The 17919-nt window shown below is 43.7% G+C and overlaps 1 protein-coding gene across 1 annotated transcript in view; it reads left to right on the top strand.

Annotated features, from left to right (window-relative positions):
* GRPR (gastrin releasing peptide receptor) overlaps positions 1–17697 on the top strand; it is a 31975-nt gene extending 14278 nt beyond the window's left edge. Inside the window, exons 2-3 of the mRNA XM_065900862.1 lie at positions 15359–15710; positions 17128–17697. Coding sequence (XP_065756934.1) covers positions 15359–15710; positions 17128–17517 — 742 coding nt within the window. The 3' untranslated portion in view covers positions 17518–17697. The remainder of the gene's footprint in view (positions 1–15358; positions 15711–17127) is intronic.
* Positions 17698–17919: the final 222 nt, after the last annotated feature.

A 17919-nucleotide genomic window follows, 5' to 3' on the forward strand; every position in this document is an offset into this window, starting at 1 on the left:
TGTGGGAACTCTGTGGGCACAAGTTTCCTCTTCTTTAAGTTAAGGAAATGGGACTTGAGGATGCCTAAGTTTTATATTCCATAGTTATATATAAAGCAGGTTTATAATCAAACATCTTCTCATATGTCTGTACCATGATGACAGCAGGGCATATACCGACCTAGCATCATCTGTTCTGAGTGTTCCACGAAGGAGAATATACATGTGTGAGTATCATTCTCTTGTTCTTTAAGGACTTTACCTGGATGTATCTCAGCCCCTCGACCAGATTTTAAATCCTTAGTGGCCAGGGACTTTTATATCCATTGTGCCAAGGAGAGCCTGAGATACTAAATTAGTATTTAAATGTGCTGACAGATTGACTAAGCATCCTGAGCCATGAGTGTTTAATACTGGAAGACCAGTGCCAGAGGTTAGTGGCCTGTAGTCTTCACTATCACAAATTAATAAGCCTAACGGGCGGTTCAGTGTGAAATGCAAGACGGGCTTTCCTCTGTGTAAAGAAGGAACCAACAGCTCCAGTGTGGACAGGCAGAGAGCAACAGAAACGTGAGCCCTGGTCACACATTCAGTGCACATAGGCCAGGGACCGGGGAACCTTTTCCGTAAAGGGCCGTATAGTGGATATTTTTGGTTTTGTGGGCCATGAGGTCCCTGTTGCAACCCCTCAACGCTGCCATTATAGCGCAAAAGCAGCCATAGACATGATGTCAGCAAACGGTCATGGCTGAATTTCAGTAAAACCTTATTTATGGAGGCTGAAATGGGAATTTCGTGTAATTTTCACATGTTGTGAAGTATTCTTCTTCTTTTGATTTTTTTCCCCCAACCATAAAAAATGTCAAAACCACTCAGCTTGTGGGCCATATGAAAACAGGCAGAAGGCCAGGTTTGGCCAGCTGGCCTTAGGTTGGTGTCCCTGATATGCAGGCGTGTACACACTTGCTGAGGTGGTCATTTAGCAGAGAGAGTTTCCTATTTAGATGGAGTGGGACTTAAGGGGATCCATGACCCCTGTCCACTTAGCCAGGACAGACTTCCTAGGGAAGATCATAAAGACAGATCATACAGCTGTGTGATGCTTTACGGTATGAGGCACCATCATATCAGGCACATTAGCTTTTGGATCATCAAAAAATTGAGAGTCAAGCCAACGTTTTTAAGCCACGTGTCTTTTCCAGCATGCCTGGGTCCTCTGTGACACTAACAGTTGTTTAAATAAAGAAAATGAGAGTTTTAAACCCAGACTTAGCTGGGTTCCAGCTCCCATAGGAGGGAGCATCTTTTCATTATGCGCTCATGTAAGCAAGTCACCTTAAAATTGCTAAAAAGGGAAATTGTGCTCAGGGAGAATCATTTCTTCAGTACCCCCAGGGATTCTTCTGGGCTTGGTATGGTTAGAGAAATAGGATGTGTTTGGGTCACAGGAGATCTCTTGGGAAAAGCCTAATAAGATGGTGTCCAGACTGATCTGGGCTAAGTGGACTTGAGAGGAGGATTTGGCTAGGAGCGTGGCAGCGGAGGAGTGGGTTATTTTGAGCACTGTGAACCCATTTCCTTACCTGCAAGTAAGACAATACAGGCCAGACAAATAGGGTGCACAGTTCTAGATTTTTAATTTTAATTATATATTTGTTCAATAAGCAAAATAGGCATAAAATGAACAAGACATAGACCCAACACTTAAGAAACTCATAGTCCTGTGACCCAGGGTGCATGAGCCTTTTTAATTTCCAGGATGGAATAAGAGAAAATGTCACTGAGTGTCCAGGGCTTATGCTTCTCTTGACCTCTTCTGTACCTAGTACAGGACCGTGCAAAAGTAGGTGCTGAAGATATGCTTTTGATTATTAAAAGTGCTAGTTTTTGAGGAGTGGGGATGCTTCGCTTCATTTAGACGGGACGTGTTGCGCTGGAGCTAATCCTAGAAGGGATCTGTGAATGCAGGGGCGTTGTCCTCTAGTGACCACCAGGGCTCCTCAGAGCTAAATGGACATGGTGCCCAGAGAGGCCAGCTGGTATCTGCAGAGCGCCGCCTGCTGGCTAGAGGAGTCATGGGCATCTTGAGGCAGAAATGCTTAGGCTATAGACTCTAAAAAAGATCTCAAATTGTATGCTCTGGATTCTGTTCAAAAGACAAAGGAAAGTTGGAAAGAAATATATCAAAACATCACATGTAAGACTTATGGATGATTTTCTTCTTCTTTTTTTTTTTTTTTAAGAATTCTCTGTCTAAATTTCTACAATGAACTGTTAACACTTTTATATTAAATTTTTTAACTGAAAAAAGTTGTTCAAATGAACTAACTGCCTCTAGACCACCTTCCTTGACATTGTCTTTGCTGAATCAAAGCAAACTTTTCCAATTGGTTCTTAAGATACCCCCAAAATTTCATGGTGACAGACTTATAAACTCTTTTTCCCTCCCTCCCTCCCTCTTCCTTCTTTCCTTTCTTCCTTCCCTCTTCCTTCCTTCCTTCCTTCTATTATGTTTTGGAGGTTCACATTTAATAGAGCACTATTCATAGTAAGGATAAATTCAAAAGCATTGAATTTTGTTGAAGAGATGTCTGAGTTTGAGCTCTGATTCTTCTAATTGTCAACTGTGTGACTTTGGGCAAATTATAAGCCTCAGTTTTCTGCTTTGTAAAAAGGGATAAGGGCATTTACTTTTCATATTTCACAGGACTGTTGTAATTTTTGTCATGGTGAGATGAAATAATGTGTTGACTTCTTTATGAAACGTTAGAATTCCCAGTCAAAAAAGTGAGTGTACCATTAGCATGATTGTTGTTTCTTTTCATAAGGGCTCGAGCTACGAGAGTGTGGTTGAAATCTCACCTGATTGATGTTCTAGTGGACAGTCACTTGAAAAGTGTTGGGAGCTGTACCAGGCACACAATAAGTGCTAATAAGTTTTGGTTAAATAAAAATTGAAAAAGAAAACGAAACTGAGACAGCCTGCTTATACAGAAATAGCTAATTATGGAAGTGGGAGTAGAACACGGGGCTCCCAGTCTCCCTCCAGTCCCTCTCTCTCCCTGTCTTGGGCTCCTTCACCACTAGCATTTACCTCCGTGATGCTGGCAGGATCAGCCTTCTGGGCCAGGAGACCTAATGAGCTACAAAGTTGGGTCACCATATCTCCACGTATAAAACCTCTCACAAAAGGTTATTTAGATATAGTGCTCTTAAATTTTTATAATTAGCCACAATGACTCATATGCCATGATGGTATTTTTGAGCTTTAATGATTCTTATTTTGAAATAAAAAAAAAGATAATGTATTTTACTGAGATAATTTAGAAACTTAGAAATTCTTTTTTTTTTTTTTTGCCGTACGTGGGCCTCTCACCGTTGTGGCCTCTCCCGTTGCGGAGCACAGGCTCCGGACGCGCAGACTCAGCGGCCATGGCTCACGGGCCCAGCCGCTCCACGGCATGTGGGATCTTCCCGGACTGGGGCACGAACCCATGTCCCCCACATCGGCAGGCGGACTCTCAACCACTGCGCCACCAGGGAAGCCCAGAAATTCTATTTTTATCCCCAATAATTTGACGTATATTTAAAAACTGAAATTTTCTCATTTTCTGTACATGTTTGATAACTTAACTGGACCAGGGGAAGAACTGACATACTGGATGAGGTTGGTGGACCCCAGAGGTCACTTACAGACCTGGGCTTCCTGTGTTTCTCTGACCGAGGGTGATCCTGGCCAAGGGAAGGTGTGTGGCAGGCCGGAGTGCCCTGAATTAATACTGCAGGACAATTCTCGACCAAAGAGGGATGGGAGTCGGTGGGTAGACACCCCAGCCTCCTCGGCCCTTGGTGGCAAGTTCTGGAATGTGCTCACCACAGTCTCTCAGGGGGTCCCCAACTGGCCTGTGCTCCAGTTGCCCCGTGTGGTACCCTATATTGCATTTCATCCGCTCCCTGTGCCACTTCCCCACTCCCTCCCTGTGCTTCCGGAGAGCCCCTCCCAAATAAACTACATGCACCTAAATCCTTGTCTCAGGGTCTGTTTGGGGGTGAATGACAATTTATATAGACAATTAATTACCCAGAGTCTACTATACCCTCCACGCTAGAGCATGGGTGATTTTTTTTTTCTGTCTTTGTGATTTTTTTCCCGATTCTCTGTGTATCTTCTATGCCACGCAGTAGAGTAAATGCAGGCCGCGTAACTATAATTTGAGATGGGATTTATAAACGTTCTTCAAATTTCTTGGCTCATAAATTGCTGAGGGCTTCCCTGGTGGTGCAGTGGTTGGGAGTCCGCCTGCTGGTGCAGGGGACGCGGGTTCGTGCCCCGGTCCGGGAAGATCCCACATGCCGCGGAGCGGCTGGGCCCGTGAGCCATGGCCGCTGAGCCTGTGCGTCCAGAGCCTGTGCTCCGCGACGGGAGAGGCCGCGGCAGTGGGAGGCCCGCGTACCGCAGGAAAAGAAAAAATAAATAAATAAATAAATTGCTGAAAAATTCTAACAAGTTATAAATATATGTTCCTCTCTCCGTAACATTTTTGAGGAATGGCCTTCGAACAACTTGTGCCAGGATGTTTGCACACCTACTGAAATTTAACTGGGTTACTGCTTTCCTTTGTCGTTTTAAACATACCCTCTGGCAACTGTAATATTTCATCCTGTTTATACCCCTTCTGATGGGCTCCTTACAGGATTAGCACTGAGCTTTGGAATTAGATCATCCTGCTGAAACCCAGTTTGGGCCCAAGGGTCAATAGTTGCTCAACTCTTTCTGCCAGAGCACCATCAGATGTCCAACAGTTGCCTGTGTTTGTCTTCCCATTTTATACCTCAGCTTCTACATCCCTCAGAGCCCTACACTTCTGAAACCTTCCCCATGTCATTGGCTCTTTCTCTAGCCTCCTTCCAGCCTTTGGTTTTTAGTCCTTCCCTGATGCCTTTTTACCTCTGCTCCAGTGTCTCACTGAGATGGCCTCTTTAAGCCCTGCGAGTTCTGAATATATGAAAGAGTCCAGACCTCACTCTTGGCCTCAGGCCACAGAGAACTTCAGGGTGTATATATGGGGGTGAAAATGCAGGAGATTAGGTATAACAGACTCAAGGAGGAAGAATAAAAATTTTGTGTCTGTCTAGAAAGATACTACTTTCCCCATGGCTGCAGCAGGCAGGGAAGAGACACTCTGATCCTTTCTTTGGTTTTCTTCCTTAGTTCCAATACCAGTAAAGGGGAGCAGAATTTGCCCCAAAATGTGCCTCATTGGCATAAGGATAATTTTCGGCTTTTTTTTTTTATTCTTTAAGAAAATAGCACAGGAACTTCCCTGGTGGCGCAATGGTTGAGAATCCTCCTGCCAATGCAGGGGACACGGGTTCGAGCCCTGGTCCGGGAAGATCCCACATGCCATGGAGCAACTAAGCCCGGGTGCCACAACTACTGAGCCTGCGCTCTAGAGCCCGCGAGCCACAACTACTGAGCCCACGTGCCACAGCTACTGAAGCCCATGCGCCTAGAGCCCATGCTCCACTACAAGAGAAGCCACTGCAATGAGAAGCCCACGCACTGCAACAAAGAGTAGCCCCTGCTCGCCTCAGAGAAAGCCTGCGTGCAGCAATGAAGACGCAACACAGCCAAAAACAAATAAATAAATAAAAATTTAAAAAGAAAATAGCACATATAGGAGAAGCTCTAAAAACTGAGTAGAAGTTACCCTGTTATAGGAAACATTTACATTTATAAGGGAAATCTCCATTTGTAAGGGTGTCTCCCTTTTGGTACCAGGAAAAAGAGGATGACTCTAAATCTCTAGAAACTTATCAATGTAGAAGGCATGGACTGAAATCTGTAGAATGAGCTTATACTTTACTGTTCTTTGCCTGGTAACCTCCTAGGACTGGCTCCCCCACCCACTTCTTTTTTTTTTTTTTTTTTTTTTTTTGCGGTACGCGGGCCTCTCACTGCTGCGGCCTCTCCTGTTGCAGAGCACAGGCTCCGGACGCGCAGGCCCAGCGGCCGTGGCTCACGGGCCCAGCCACTCCGCGGCATACGGGATCCTCCCGGACCGGGGCACGAACCCGTGTTCCCTGCATCGGCAGGCGGACTCAACCACTGCGCCACCAGGGAAGCCCTCACCCACTTCTTTGGTCTTTAGCTGAAGATGGTATTTAAGGTGATGGCTCGGGTCTTTTCAGGGAGTTAACTCAGTTTTTCTGGGTCTCTCCCACGTTGTCAAGGAGGTATACATGTTATTAAACTTCTGTTTTTCTCCTGTTAAGCTGCCTTTTATTGTATGGGGTCTTAGTCAAGAACCTAGAAGGGTAGAGGGAAAATGATTTTTCTTCCCCTACACTAGAAAGCCCAGGTTGCCTGGTCAACCACAGGACCATCATTATAGGAAGCAGTAGGGCCTGGTGGTAGAGGCTTAGGGGAGAGCCTGCATGGGCTCAAATCTTGTTTCCACTGCTTAGCACTGATGGCCGTGGAAAGCGTACTTCACATCATTTCCCTCATCTGTAAAAGAGCAATAATACTAGTACCTGCCACATGTTATTTTACTACTAGAACTGTTGTGAGGATAAAAAGCAACATTTTAAACAAAATTCATAGCTTAGTTACCTGATCCACAGGAAGTCTCCAGTAAGTTTTAGCTATTATTATTGTTGTTGTTTTTAACAGAATCAATCTAATTGAAACCCAGGTACAAAATGGTCTTGTTCCTCCGCAATCTGTTACAAGAAAGAATCCCCACATGATAGTTACAGAGTAAGCCTTTGAAGAAAGTAAATATTTAGAAGTCTAACTGCCTGCATCCATTGTACCCCAAATGTCTCTTCCATCTGCTGGATGGAGGAATAAACAAAAATACCTTGATTGGGAAACAGAGCCTTCCTTATATAATCAGAGGTAGAACTCTACATACAGGAAGGTCATCTCATTGACTTGAATCCATACTAAAGAGCAAATGACTGATACACACTCCCTTCCTCAAAGCAGGGAGACAGTGGGCTCCTACAGGGGGAGAACACAATGGAGGGGAAATTTTGATTCACAAAGGTGTAACTTCAGGATTTTACTCAGAGGTGGTCCTGCGTGGATCCACGATCTGTATCTGGATCTCTCTGAAGAAAATAAGAAAAAATATGAGTACACTTTGTAATGTGGATCTTGATCCTCTGTCTCGGTCTGAGTTTTAAGCTCCCCTCTTCCGGCGACAAGAAGGTCTTCACTGCAGACCCTTAGAAAGCCCCCTGAAACCTCAGCTAAATTTTCTGGAAAGTGTGTTCTGGGACAATGGACCCCAAAGTGGAGTTCACTTCTACTTAATTTGATTTTTATTTAAAAATAGGGATGAATTAAAAGTTAATACTGTGTAGTATCCAGATTGAGGCTCAACCTGTCACTGAGTCCGCGTCAGAGGGTCCCTTGTCATGTGCACTTTCAGCTAGCGGAGAGGCATTACAGACTGACATCTGCTTGTGCATGATCTAGTTTTAATTAACCTCCCTAAATGAACATTAGCTTAAAAATATTCCTGCCAAAACAAAACAGAGCAAAACAGAACCCCACAGATTGTAGATGATACTAAAATTGCAACTCCAAGAGAACAATATGAACATAGCAGAGAAGACACTTCCCTCATTCCTGGTAGAGTCGCTAATCAGATATGACACATTCAATCCCATTGAAATTATAATTATAGTAAAGTTTTTCCCATGACAACAGCATTTACTGTTAATAAAATATATACCACATTATCTTAAGATTATTATTTTACTACTTGCTCATCTTTTAAAAATTCTATATTTTAGAGTAAGTTTTCTCCCCAGCCTGTTTATGAACTCTTGTGTAATACCCACCCACATTCCACAATGAACATTTCCTAGATTTTGTTCTTACTCTCTTTGTAGCACATATATATATAAAGTATATAATAATTATATGTCTCTCTAGTATATATATTTGTTTGTTTTGTTTTATTTTGCTGAACTCTGGAAAGTAAGGTACAAACATCCTGACCTTTCACTTCTAAGTATGTTTGTGTATTTCCTAAGAACAAGGACACTCTTCTACATAACCCCAATGCTGCTATCATACCCAATGAAATTAACAATAATTCCTTAATACCAAGTAATGTGTAATCCATGATCAAATTTCCTCCATTGTCCCCAAAATGTCTTTTATAGCTTTTTTTGCCCCCTAAATCTAGGACCAAATCAAGGCATATGCATTGCATTTGGTTATTATATCTCTTTTTTTCTGGTTTTATTATGATATAATTGACACATAACATTGTATAAGTTTAAGGTGTATAACATAATAATTTGACATAGGACATATTGTGAAAAAGATTACTTGTTATATCTCTTTAATCTCCTTTAAGGTAGAATAGTAGCTCCCCTACATTCATCTAAAACAATGATGTTGACTGTTTTGATGAATCCAAGCCAGTTATCTTGTAGAATGCGCCAGAAGTGGATTTGTCTGATTGTTTCTTCAAAGTAGATTCAGGTTAAAAATTGGAGACAAGAACACTGCATAGGCAATGTTATGTCCTTCCCATTGCATTGCATAGGAGGCACAGGATCGCCGATTGTCCTGCTATCAGTGATGCTAAGTTTGATCAGGGCCACATTATGAATTTCCTGGGCCCTTTGCACTTTTACCTTCATGGGATCCTTTCGCCATAAAACATATAAAAAAGTATATTTTATAGTTGTATTGGCACAAAGATAAATATAATCCAAGGTGGATTATGTTTATTTTTTTCCTGATTTTAAAAGAAATTAAAACATTTTCCCGAGCCTCTAAAGTTATCATGGGCTCCAGACCCGTGCCTGCCTAATGGAGAAGTTCGCCCTGGGTTTGACCCCTTGATTAGAGAGGTGACCTCTGGACCTCCCCAACATAAAGGTGCATTTTCCTTTTGTAATTAAATAGTAATCTGTGGGGAAACTCTTTGAGACTATGTGTATATCTTGTTCCCCGAAAACCTCTCCCTCAGTGGTTTTACTATTTTTGCTTGAATCAGTTATTACATTGAAGGTTGCAGGAATTATGTCCTGTTCAGGGATGAGAATACTGAGGTGCAAGGAGTCTGTGATTTGTCCAAGATCATAAAGCTAGTGGGTAGAATCACCATTAGGAACTAGGTGTCTCTGCTCCCAAATTCACATTAGAGCCCCAAGGAAACTGGAGTATATTAAGAAGGAGTGAAAAAGAGCATTGGAGTTATTTGGCCCAGAGAGAAGAACAGAAAAGGATGACTATAATCTGTTACATAACTAAAGATAACAGTTGATGGGTACCAAGGACCAGCAAACTCTCCATTTGCAGTGTAATAGCTCAAAGGAGGTAAGACTCCATTGCTCTGGACTACAGTCATTTTACAAACCAGCTAATAATTGCCTCACATTTCTTCAGAAAAGTTCTTGGCATTATTCTCAGGAGGAAATAAAGCCAATGTTTAATAGTCTTGTCAAATCTTATTAGGTATTAGGATTCTAATTTAAATGCCGACAATGTGTCAATTACCCTAGAGAACATTTAGTTCATTTCGTCTTCTCTTCACCTCAGGCCTCTCCAGGTAGCGTGCATTAGGATTGTAATCGAGGTTTTAAAATATTGTTGTTCAACAATTCCTACAGACTTCGGTAGGTAATTGTGAACAAATAGGGGCTGAAATGCTGGATCCTTAAAACTAAACAAACTGCCCGTGTTTGAATAAAAGACATACCTTTCTGTGGGCAAAGGTTGCCAACCCTGGGTGTGGAAGCCAGCTACTTCTACTTGCCAAGAATCCCTTTGACACGTTAATCTTGCACAGAGAATGTTTTTGACCTTTCCGGTGTTTGCATAAGAAAAATGAAGCACCGGATGTTTTCAGAAGTGGGAAGCAATTGTCTTTGGCCCCATATTGTCAGAGAAGTGAATTGGTCATTCTGTGGAAGAATGACTCTTACTAGGTGTGCGAAAGTGAATCTGCTGTCGCTTACTTATGAGAAGTTGAAAATAAAAGACACATCTGCAAGTCACATATTATTAATCTTAATTGATTAGCAAGTATTTGCTGAGCCTCGACTTTGAAATAAGTGGTAAGAGGAACAGGGGACCTGGAGCATTTTCAGTGATACAGAAAGAAGAGAAGAGGAGAAGATATAAGCTTCTGACCTCAGGAACTTATGAGAAAGTCAGGTAGAAAAGACATGCCAATGGAAAGCTAGCAAGCAATTCAAGGTAGTGCAGAGTAAGCGTAACACGAGAAGAGTAAAATTAGACAGGTTGGGAGAAGGAACGGGAATTATCGAGGCCTAGGTTGATCAGCAAAAGCTTCAAGATGATATTTATAAGCTGGAATTTGGAAGGACAGGCTTCAGATGAATGGAGACTCTGGAATCAGGCATGACGAAAGGGCAGAGGCAAGAAAGTGATGGCGAATTTAAGAATAGGACATAGACTAGTCTCTCTCTTGAGTACAATCGAAAGTTGACAGCTCTTTCTTTCAAAGGACCAGAAGTGGGGGATAATCTATGCGAAATGATCCTGGAAATAAAATCTGATGATGGCTTTAAATGACCACCATGTCTAATCGTTCTAAATAAGGCTCTTTTGTTGACAAAGAATGGTTGCCACTTAAACTAACTCAAGTGAAAAGGGAACGGGAGAATTGTAAGATTATAACAGAACACCTCTTGGACATTCAAAAGTGGTTTGTGGGCCAGGAACCAAAGACCCTCTGTATGACTTAGAGCCACATCATCTCAGCTCCTTCTGCTTTTATATCTGCCTGATTCTCTTTGTCTCACTCTACCTACTTTGCTTATTCATCTTGCACTGATCCCTTACTCAGCATCATAATATTTTATTTCCATCATCTACGATTGACTAACTACATCCTCTCAATTTTTCAGTTTAAATGCTTAAGAGAAAGAGAGACTCTTTGGTAGTTGGCCAGGCAGTTTATTGGCTGGTTTCGATTATTATTGGCTGGTATCCATCCTAGTCCAACTAGTCATCACTCTTTTTTTTTTTTTTTAAATTTTTATTTATTTATTTTTGGCTGCGTTGGGTCTTCATTGCTGCACGCGGGCTTTCTCTAGTTGCAGCAGGCGGGGCTACCCTTGGTTGTGGTGCGCGGGCTTCTCATTGCGGTGGCTTCTCTTGTTGCGGAGCACGGGCTCTAGGCACGCAGGCTTCAGTAGTTGTGGCACGCGGGCTCAGTAGTTGTAGCTCGTGGGCTCTACAGTGTAGGCTCAATAGTTGTGGCACACGGGCTTAGCTGCTCCGTGGCATGTGGGATCTTCCCAGACCAGGGCTTGAACCTGTGTCCCCTGCATTGGCAAGCGGATTCTTAGCCACTGCGCCACCAGGGAAGTCCCAGTCATCACTCTTAAACAAGAACCGCCCAGTGGGGTCTCCCTTCATTGGGAGCTCCAGGCAGAGCAGCCCAAACCAGAAGATATAGACTGCTATGTTCCAAGCTCTATAGAACCATTAGACTTCCAGGGAACAGTTGGTATGTTCCGTACACATTTGGGAAATGGCTGTTCTATTTTTCTATCTCTAGGAAGGATTTTCCCAGAGCTTTCTTCTTAAAGAGCTGTACTATCCTGAAAAGAGCTGGTCCCAAATTGAATATTGACTTCACCACCTCTGAAACCATCTGAGCTTCAATTTGTTGCCTGTAGAGTGGGGATAATAGCACCTACCTGTTGGAGTTGTCTGGAACATAAATGAGATCATTTCAATGCTATTCTCTGCTTGGCACAAGGCAAGAGCTTAGTAAATGGGATTTCTGTAATTTCTTTGATATTTTATGAATATTTCATAATAGAAAACTGTTGGCAATGCATTTTTACTTATTTTTTAATTGTACAAATGATATATGAATATATATGAATATTTTAAAGCAAACCCTAGACATTATATTATTTCACTGATAAATATTTTAGGGTGTGTTTTTGTTTTGGGGGGTTTTTTTTGGCTGCGTTGGGTCTTCGTTGCGGTGCGCGGGCTTCTCATCGCAGTAGCTTCTCTTGTTGCGGAGCACGGGCTCTAGAGCGCAGGCTCAGTAGTTGTGGCACATGGGCTTAGTTGCTCCGCAGCATGTGGGATCTTCCCGGACCAGAGCTCAAACCCATGTCCCCTGCGTTGGCAGGCGGATTCCTAACCACTGCGCCACCAGGGAACACCTAGGGTGTGTTTTTAATAAATAAAGATTTTTAAAAAGCACAGAACCACAATACCACTATTATACTTAATACATTAAAGATAATTCCTTGATATCACCAGTACTAAATCTATATTTGATTTTCTTCAATAGTCTCAAAAATATCTTTTTATGGTTGTTTGGTTTGGATCAAAATCCAAAAGGAGTCTAAATATTGCACTGATATCAGTCAGTCTATAAACCATTTTCTCTGCTCTTCTATGCCATATATTTGTTGAAAAAATGGGGTCATTATTCCTGTAGAATTTTCCAGTTCAGGATTTGACTGACTGCGTCATCTAGCAGGTTCTTCTATCCCCACATTTCTTGAAAACTGGTACATAGATCTAGAGGCTTATTTAGATTTAGATTCAAATTATTTCTCTGGCAAAGCTATAAAAGAAATATTTTATACTATCTTTTATGTTTTAAAAGTTGTGAATTTGAAATAGTAGCTCAATAGTTCCCATGGCATTTTGCACTTAGGAATAGAAGACTCCCAAGAGAGAAGGAGGTAAGCCATTCGCTCTGGTTTCTGCTTCATGCCTGAGGGAATCACCTTCCCTTGGAGAGTTAATGGTACTTGTGACTGCTATCTGCCAGAAAACGCACATGGAAGTCATAACTACCAGTTTATCTCTAATGGATTTATCAGAGATATCTTTAGTCATATACATCTCTGGCTGAGGATATTCACATATCTTTCATTAAAAATATCAATTCCGGGCTTCCCTGGTGGCGCAGTGGTTGAGACACCGCCTGCCGATGCAGGGGACACGGGTTCGTGCCCTGGTCCGGGAAGATCCCACATGCCGCGGAGCGGCTGGGCCCGTGAGCCGTGGCCGCTGAGCCTGCGCGTCCGGAGCCTGTGCTCCGCAACGGGAGAGGCCGCAACAGTGAGAGGCCCGCGTACCGCAAAAAAAAAAAAAAAAAAAAAAAATCAATTCCTTGCCTACATTCTAAACTAGGAATTAAAATGTTTGAAATGACTAGTGACTAGAGAAAGCACCACAGGACAGTAGAACCGCCTTTGAAATTTTTTTTTTTAATAAGTGTTTTGTTTGTTTGTTTTGTTTTTTTCGCCATGCCGTGTGGCATGTGGGATCTTAGTTCCCGGACCAGGGATTGATCCCGCCCCCCTCCCCTGCATTGGAAGCGCGGAGTCTTAATCACTGGACAGCCAGGGAAGTCCCTGTAATTGTTTTAAATGCACTAATACAAATTATGGACGGAAAAGCAAACCCGGGTACACAGAAGCAGGACTACAGTGTTGTTCTGGAGTGTTGGGGATATCTGATAAATAGTCACCTTTTCTCCCCTACCTGAAGTGGGAACAGAGAACTAGATATAGAAATAAGACAGATGACAATAGAAATAGTTGCTTCTATATCTGATAAAGCTGTTTGGAGAATGTGACCTAGGTGCCCAGCAATAATGAACTTGCAGACACTCTGATCTCCTATATTAGATATGCCACTCCCCTTGTCAGGGACACTTAGATAAGCACAGGCCTCTCGAAGCCCAATGCACATGCTGGGTTCTTTTTCCCAAACTCACCACTCAAAACTCACTCCCCCTCCCTGGAGGGACGCAGAAAGTGAGCGAGGAGTCAGAGTGCAGCCAGGAGTGGTAACTCAGTGGAGGTTTAATCAACATGGAAATAAGTGGAAATAACTGTTCCTTTCTCACTGAAGTCCACTATATAGAAGAGTATCACAGGTAGAACCCAGTGTCAGCACGGCGTTTTCAACAATGAACACCCTCACATTTAGGTGGTCCCAACTCATATTACCTTCTACACTATAGTAGCTCTTGTGCAGTAGAACAAATGTTTGTGCCATGTGTGCAAATCGCAGTGCTGGCAGATACCAAGATAGAAAAAGACCCAGTCTTTGCCCACCAAAGGCTCATCCTCTAGTGGGTTCTCGACAGGTGGACCCAAAATAAGTGTGTGGCCCACTGTGCTAGGCGTTGTATGGGGAGTTGTAGCAGGCGTGGAGATGCTCTGCTCAGACCTCCCTTGAAGGAAAGACTTGCTGTTCAGCTCTCAGCTCCTTCTGGGTCCGCTTCACCTTTCAAGCTACGGTCATGCTCTTCTTGGGCAGCTCCTGCCTAGTGACAGAACCAGGTAGCAACTGAGGTCACCTTCTTTTTGGGTGGCCCCAGCCAGCGACCAAGCCAGGTGACGATGCAAGGGCTTGGCCATTTCCACGAAGACAGGACCCCTTCATTGGGCAATCTTTGCTCCTGAGCTTCCCATTGGGCTGTTGTAGGGTGACCAGCTGTCACGGTCACTGGGAGTGAGAAGTTTCCCAGGGCATAGAACTTTCAGTGCTAAAACTGGGAAATGCCCAGGCAAACTAGGATGGTTGGTCACCTTGGTTGGTGTAGACCTTGTCAGATCTGCATCAGGGTCTGACAGCTCCCTCTGCCCAGTCCTGCCTCCTTCCCTTTCCCCACAGGTGTTCATCAACAATAAACTCTGTGTCCTCCTGACTACATCTCAATGTCTCATTCCCAGAGCACTCGACCCACGACAGGGGCACAGGTAGCACAGAAACCAGGAAGGACCTAAATATTGCAAGAGAAGATAAGGCTGAAAGAGAGTGGGGGGGGGGCGGGGAGATTCATTTGTTAATTACACGGATGCTTCTGTGTGTGACTTTTTCAGCGGACTATTTGTTCTGCAACCTTTGAAAAAGAAAAGAGGCTTATGTAAATACTCAGTGACTGAAGGTTTCCTAAACTGCATTTGAATACTCAAAATGAAGGCTTTGCCAAAAAAAAAAAAAAAAAAAAAGCCAACCTTCTTGTTCCAGCATCCTTTGTTAAACATGCGTTGTTATTCATTTCTGTGATTTAAGAAGAAAAATAAATGGAGCTTCAGCTTTTCTGAGAAGTATTCTTAAAATCAAGAAAGAATGTGGGCAGAATATTACTGCAGGGGGAAGGGAGCAGCACCCCTCAGGGCCAGGACTAGGATGAAGTGAGCCAGGTACTTGGGGTGCAGCATTTAAGGAGGCGCTCGCTGTGAGTTCAGAGTCAGCGCTTGCATGAACCTGACAGTCAACGCCTCCTTAAGTATTGCACCTCAGGGGCCTCACTGGCCTCACCCTAGTCCCGGCCCAGGCACCCATAATAGTAATAGATAACTTCCCTCTTCCCTGCCCCAGGTACAAAGCCATCGTCCGGCCAATGGATATCCAGGCCTCTCATGCCCTGATGAAGATCTGCCTCAAAGCCGCACTGATCTGGATCATCTCCATGTTTCTGGCCATCCCAGAGGCTGTATTTTCTGACCTACATCCCTTCCACGAGGAAAGCACCAACCAGACCTTCATTAGCTGTGCCCCGTACCCACACTCTAATGAGCTGCACCCCAGAATCCACTCCATGGCTTCCTTCCTGGTCTTCTACATCATCCCGCTGTCGATCATCTCTGTTTACTACTACTTCATCGCCAAAAATCTGATCCAGAGTGCTTACAATCTACCCGTGGAAGGGAATATACACGTCAAGAAGCAGGTGGGTGCTTAGAAGTGATTCATTTCCTCCTTGGGGATTTGATTCCTTGCGTTTCTTTAGGACTCCACTGACAAGTTCAGTATTTGGGTGGTCATGTTGCCTGATTCTGCAGTAGAAGTGGTGAGTGATCTGTGGCCAGATGGTAAACAGGAACTCCTAGCTTCAGAAGACTTGGCATGCAGGTGTTCTTTAAGAATCTGGTTCTCCTATTAAAGAGACCTAGGCTAGCGAGGTGTGGAGAACCTGAAAGCTTTGGAGTATGGGTTTCTTTTTGAGAAAAAATCTGTTGTTGTTTTTTAAAAAATAAAATGTTGAGGCTCCTAGGGATGTGACTTCTTTAAGCTCCAATCACATTGTTTGGGTAGGAAGACGGTTACCACATGTGATAAAGCAGAAAGGGCAGGACAACGAGGCTGGTTGAAGAAAAAGCAGTAGTTTGATTAAGATGGGTTCACATTGGTTTGAGTTCAAATCCAGGCTTCCTGACTTACTTACCCTTTCTGAGAGTCAGTTTTTTATCCATGATGAGGGTAATAACCCATATATTGTAAGGCTGTTGGAGGATCACAAGAGAGATACATGTACCCCCAGATGGCCCAGAGTGCAGGATGTCCTCCTTATGTGTTAGGCTCCCTTCCCCAATCCCCCTGTCACCCCCATAATTTCATCCTGTGGTATAAATGGTAGAAACCAGGGGCTCTGGCTTTGTCGTCTTCATCAGTTTTTGTCTTCTAGTCCAAATGTAGATCGTGTGGTATTTATGATGGAAAAGCAGAAAGACTCTCCCTCCATTTAAAACGTGTAGCTGACTCAGTTAGAGGCTTCACCCTCTAAAATTCTTTTTTCCCCTCATCAATTATGGGGGGAAAATGGCAGTTCTCAGTGAAACTGTCTCCTTGCTTGAAAGACCTCTCAATGGTGAACATCCATTGTACCCCAGATTCTTTAAAGAGAACAATGTTTCCCCTTGCTGTAGCAGAGGGAGCTGGGAAAAAAAGGAGATGTTCAGCCCACTTTTCTCTGAGACCCTTCCTGTGTTATATAGGCCAGAAAAAACTTGAGAGTAAAAAAAATAATAGGCAGTTATCTTGGTTTGGCGAATGAGGAAGAACAAAGCTGGCTGCTTTTGTAAGCATCAGAGGGAAGAAGAAATTATTAACTGTGGAGCCGAGAAAGACATGAAGTCATATGGCTGATAACTGCACCAATGCCCTCCTGAGGACAAAGGGGGCACTTACTAGAATTTCATTGTGCAGTCCACTCAAGCATGTAATCAACTTTGTTTAAAGAGCTCAGAGGCACATTGGAACTACTGAACTTGTTTTCTGTGGCCTTGTGAGCACGTCCATTTCCCTAATTCATTTTCCCCATCTTTTGCTCTGCCCACATCTTTGCCTCTGTGTCACTCTGTCCTCAGATCGAATCCCGGAAGCGCCTGGCCAAGACAGTGCTGGTGTTTGTGGGTCTCTTTGCCTTCTGCTGGCTCCCCAACCATGTCATCTACCTGTACCGCTCCTACCACTACTCCGAGGTGGACACCTCCGTGCTCCACTTCGTCACCAGCATCTGCGCCCGCCTCCTGGCCTTCACCAACTCCTGCGTGAACCCCTTTGCCCTCTACCTGCTGAGCAAGAGTTTCAGGAAACAGTTCAACACCCAGCTCCTCTGTTGCCGGCCCAGCCTGATGACCCGGTCTCACAGCTCCGGCAGAAGCACCACCTGCATGACCTCCTTCAAGAGCACCACACCCTCCGCGGCCACCTTCAGCCTCATCAACGGAAACATCTGTCACGAGGGGTACGTCTAGACTGACCCTTGACCCTGCCCCCTAGGGACTCCTGGTTTTGCCTTATGGCTGGCAAGGAACCCTCGTCTCTGTTGTTGTCTCTGTACCCTCCGAAGACCCTTTGGCAGGCTCACGAGCGATGTGGGCGGGCTGGGGGGAGGCCCAAATGGGTCACCATTATGTTGGAAAGGCCCATCAAGGCGTGTGTTTTCCATTTCAACTTGTGAATGCTGCTTCTGACGCAGAGCAAACTTTCCCTTTTTTAGAAAAGGGAACAAATAGGAAATCATTATTTTAAGCATTAAACCCTGACATACAGATGTGCTCAACTAAGTCATAGAAACTATATGAACAACCAGATTTATATAGCAGAGAAATTGTACACTGAATGTTCACTCTGTGAAAGACTTCACTTTGTCATTT

This window comes from Phocoena phocoena, chromosome X, assembly GCF_963924675.1.
Source record: "Phocoena phocoena chromosome X, mPhoPho1.1, whole genome shotgun sequence".
NCBI classification, from domain to species: Eukaryota; Metazoa; Chordata; class Mammalia; order Artiodactyla; family Phocoenidae; genus Phocoena; species Phocoena phocoena.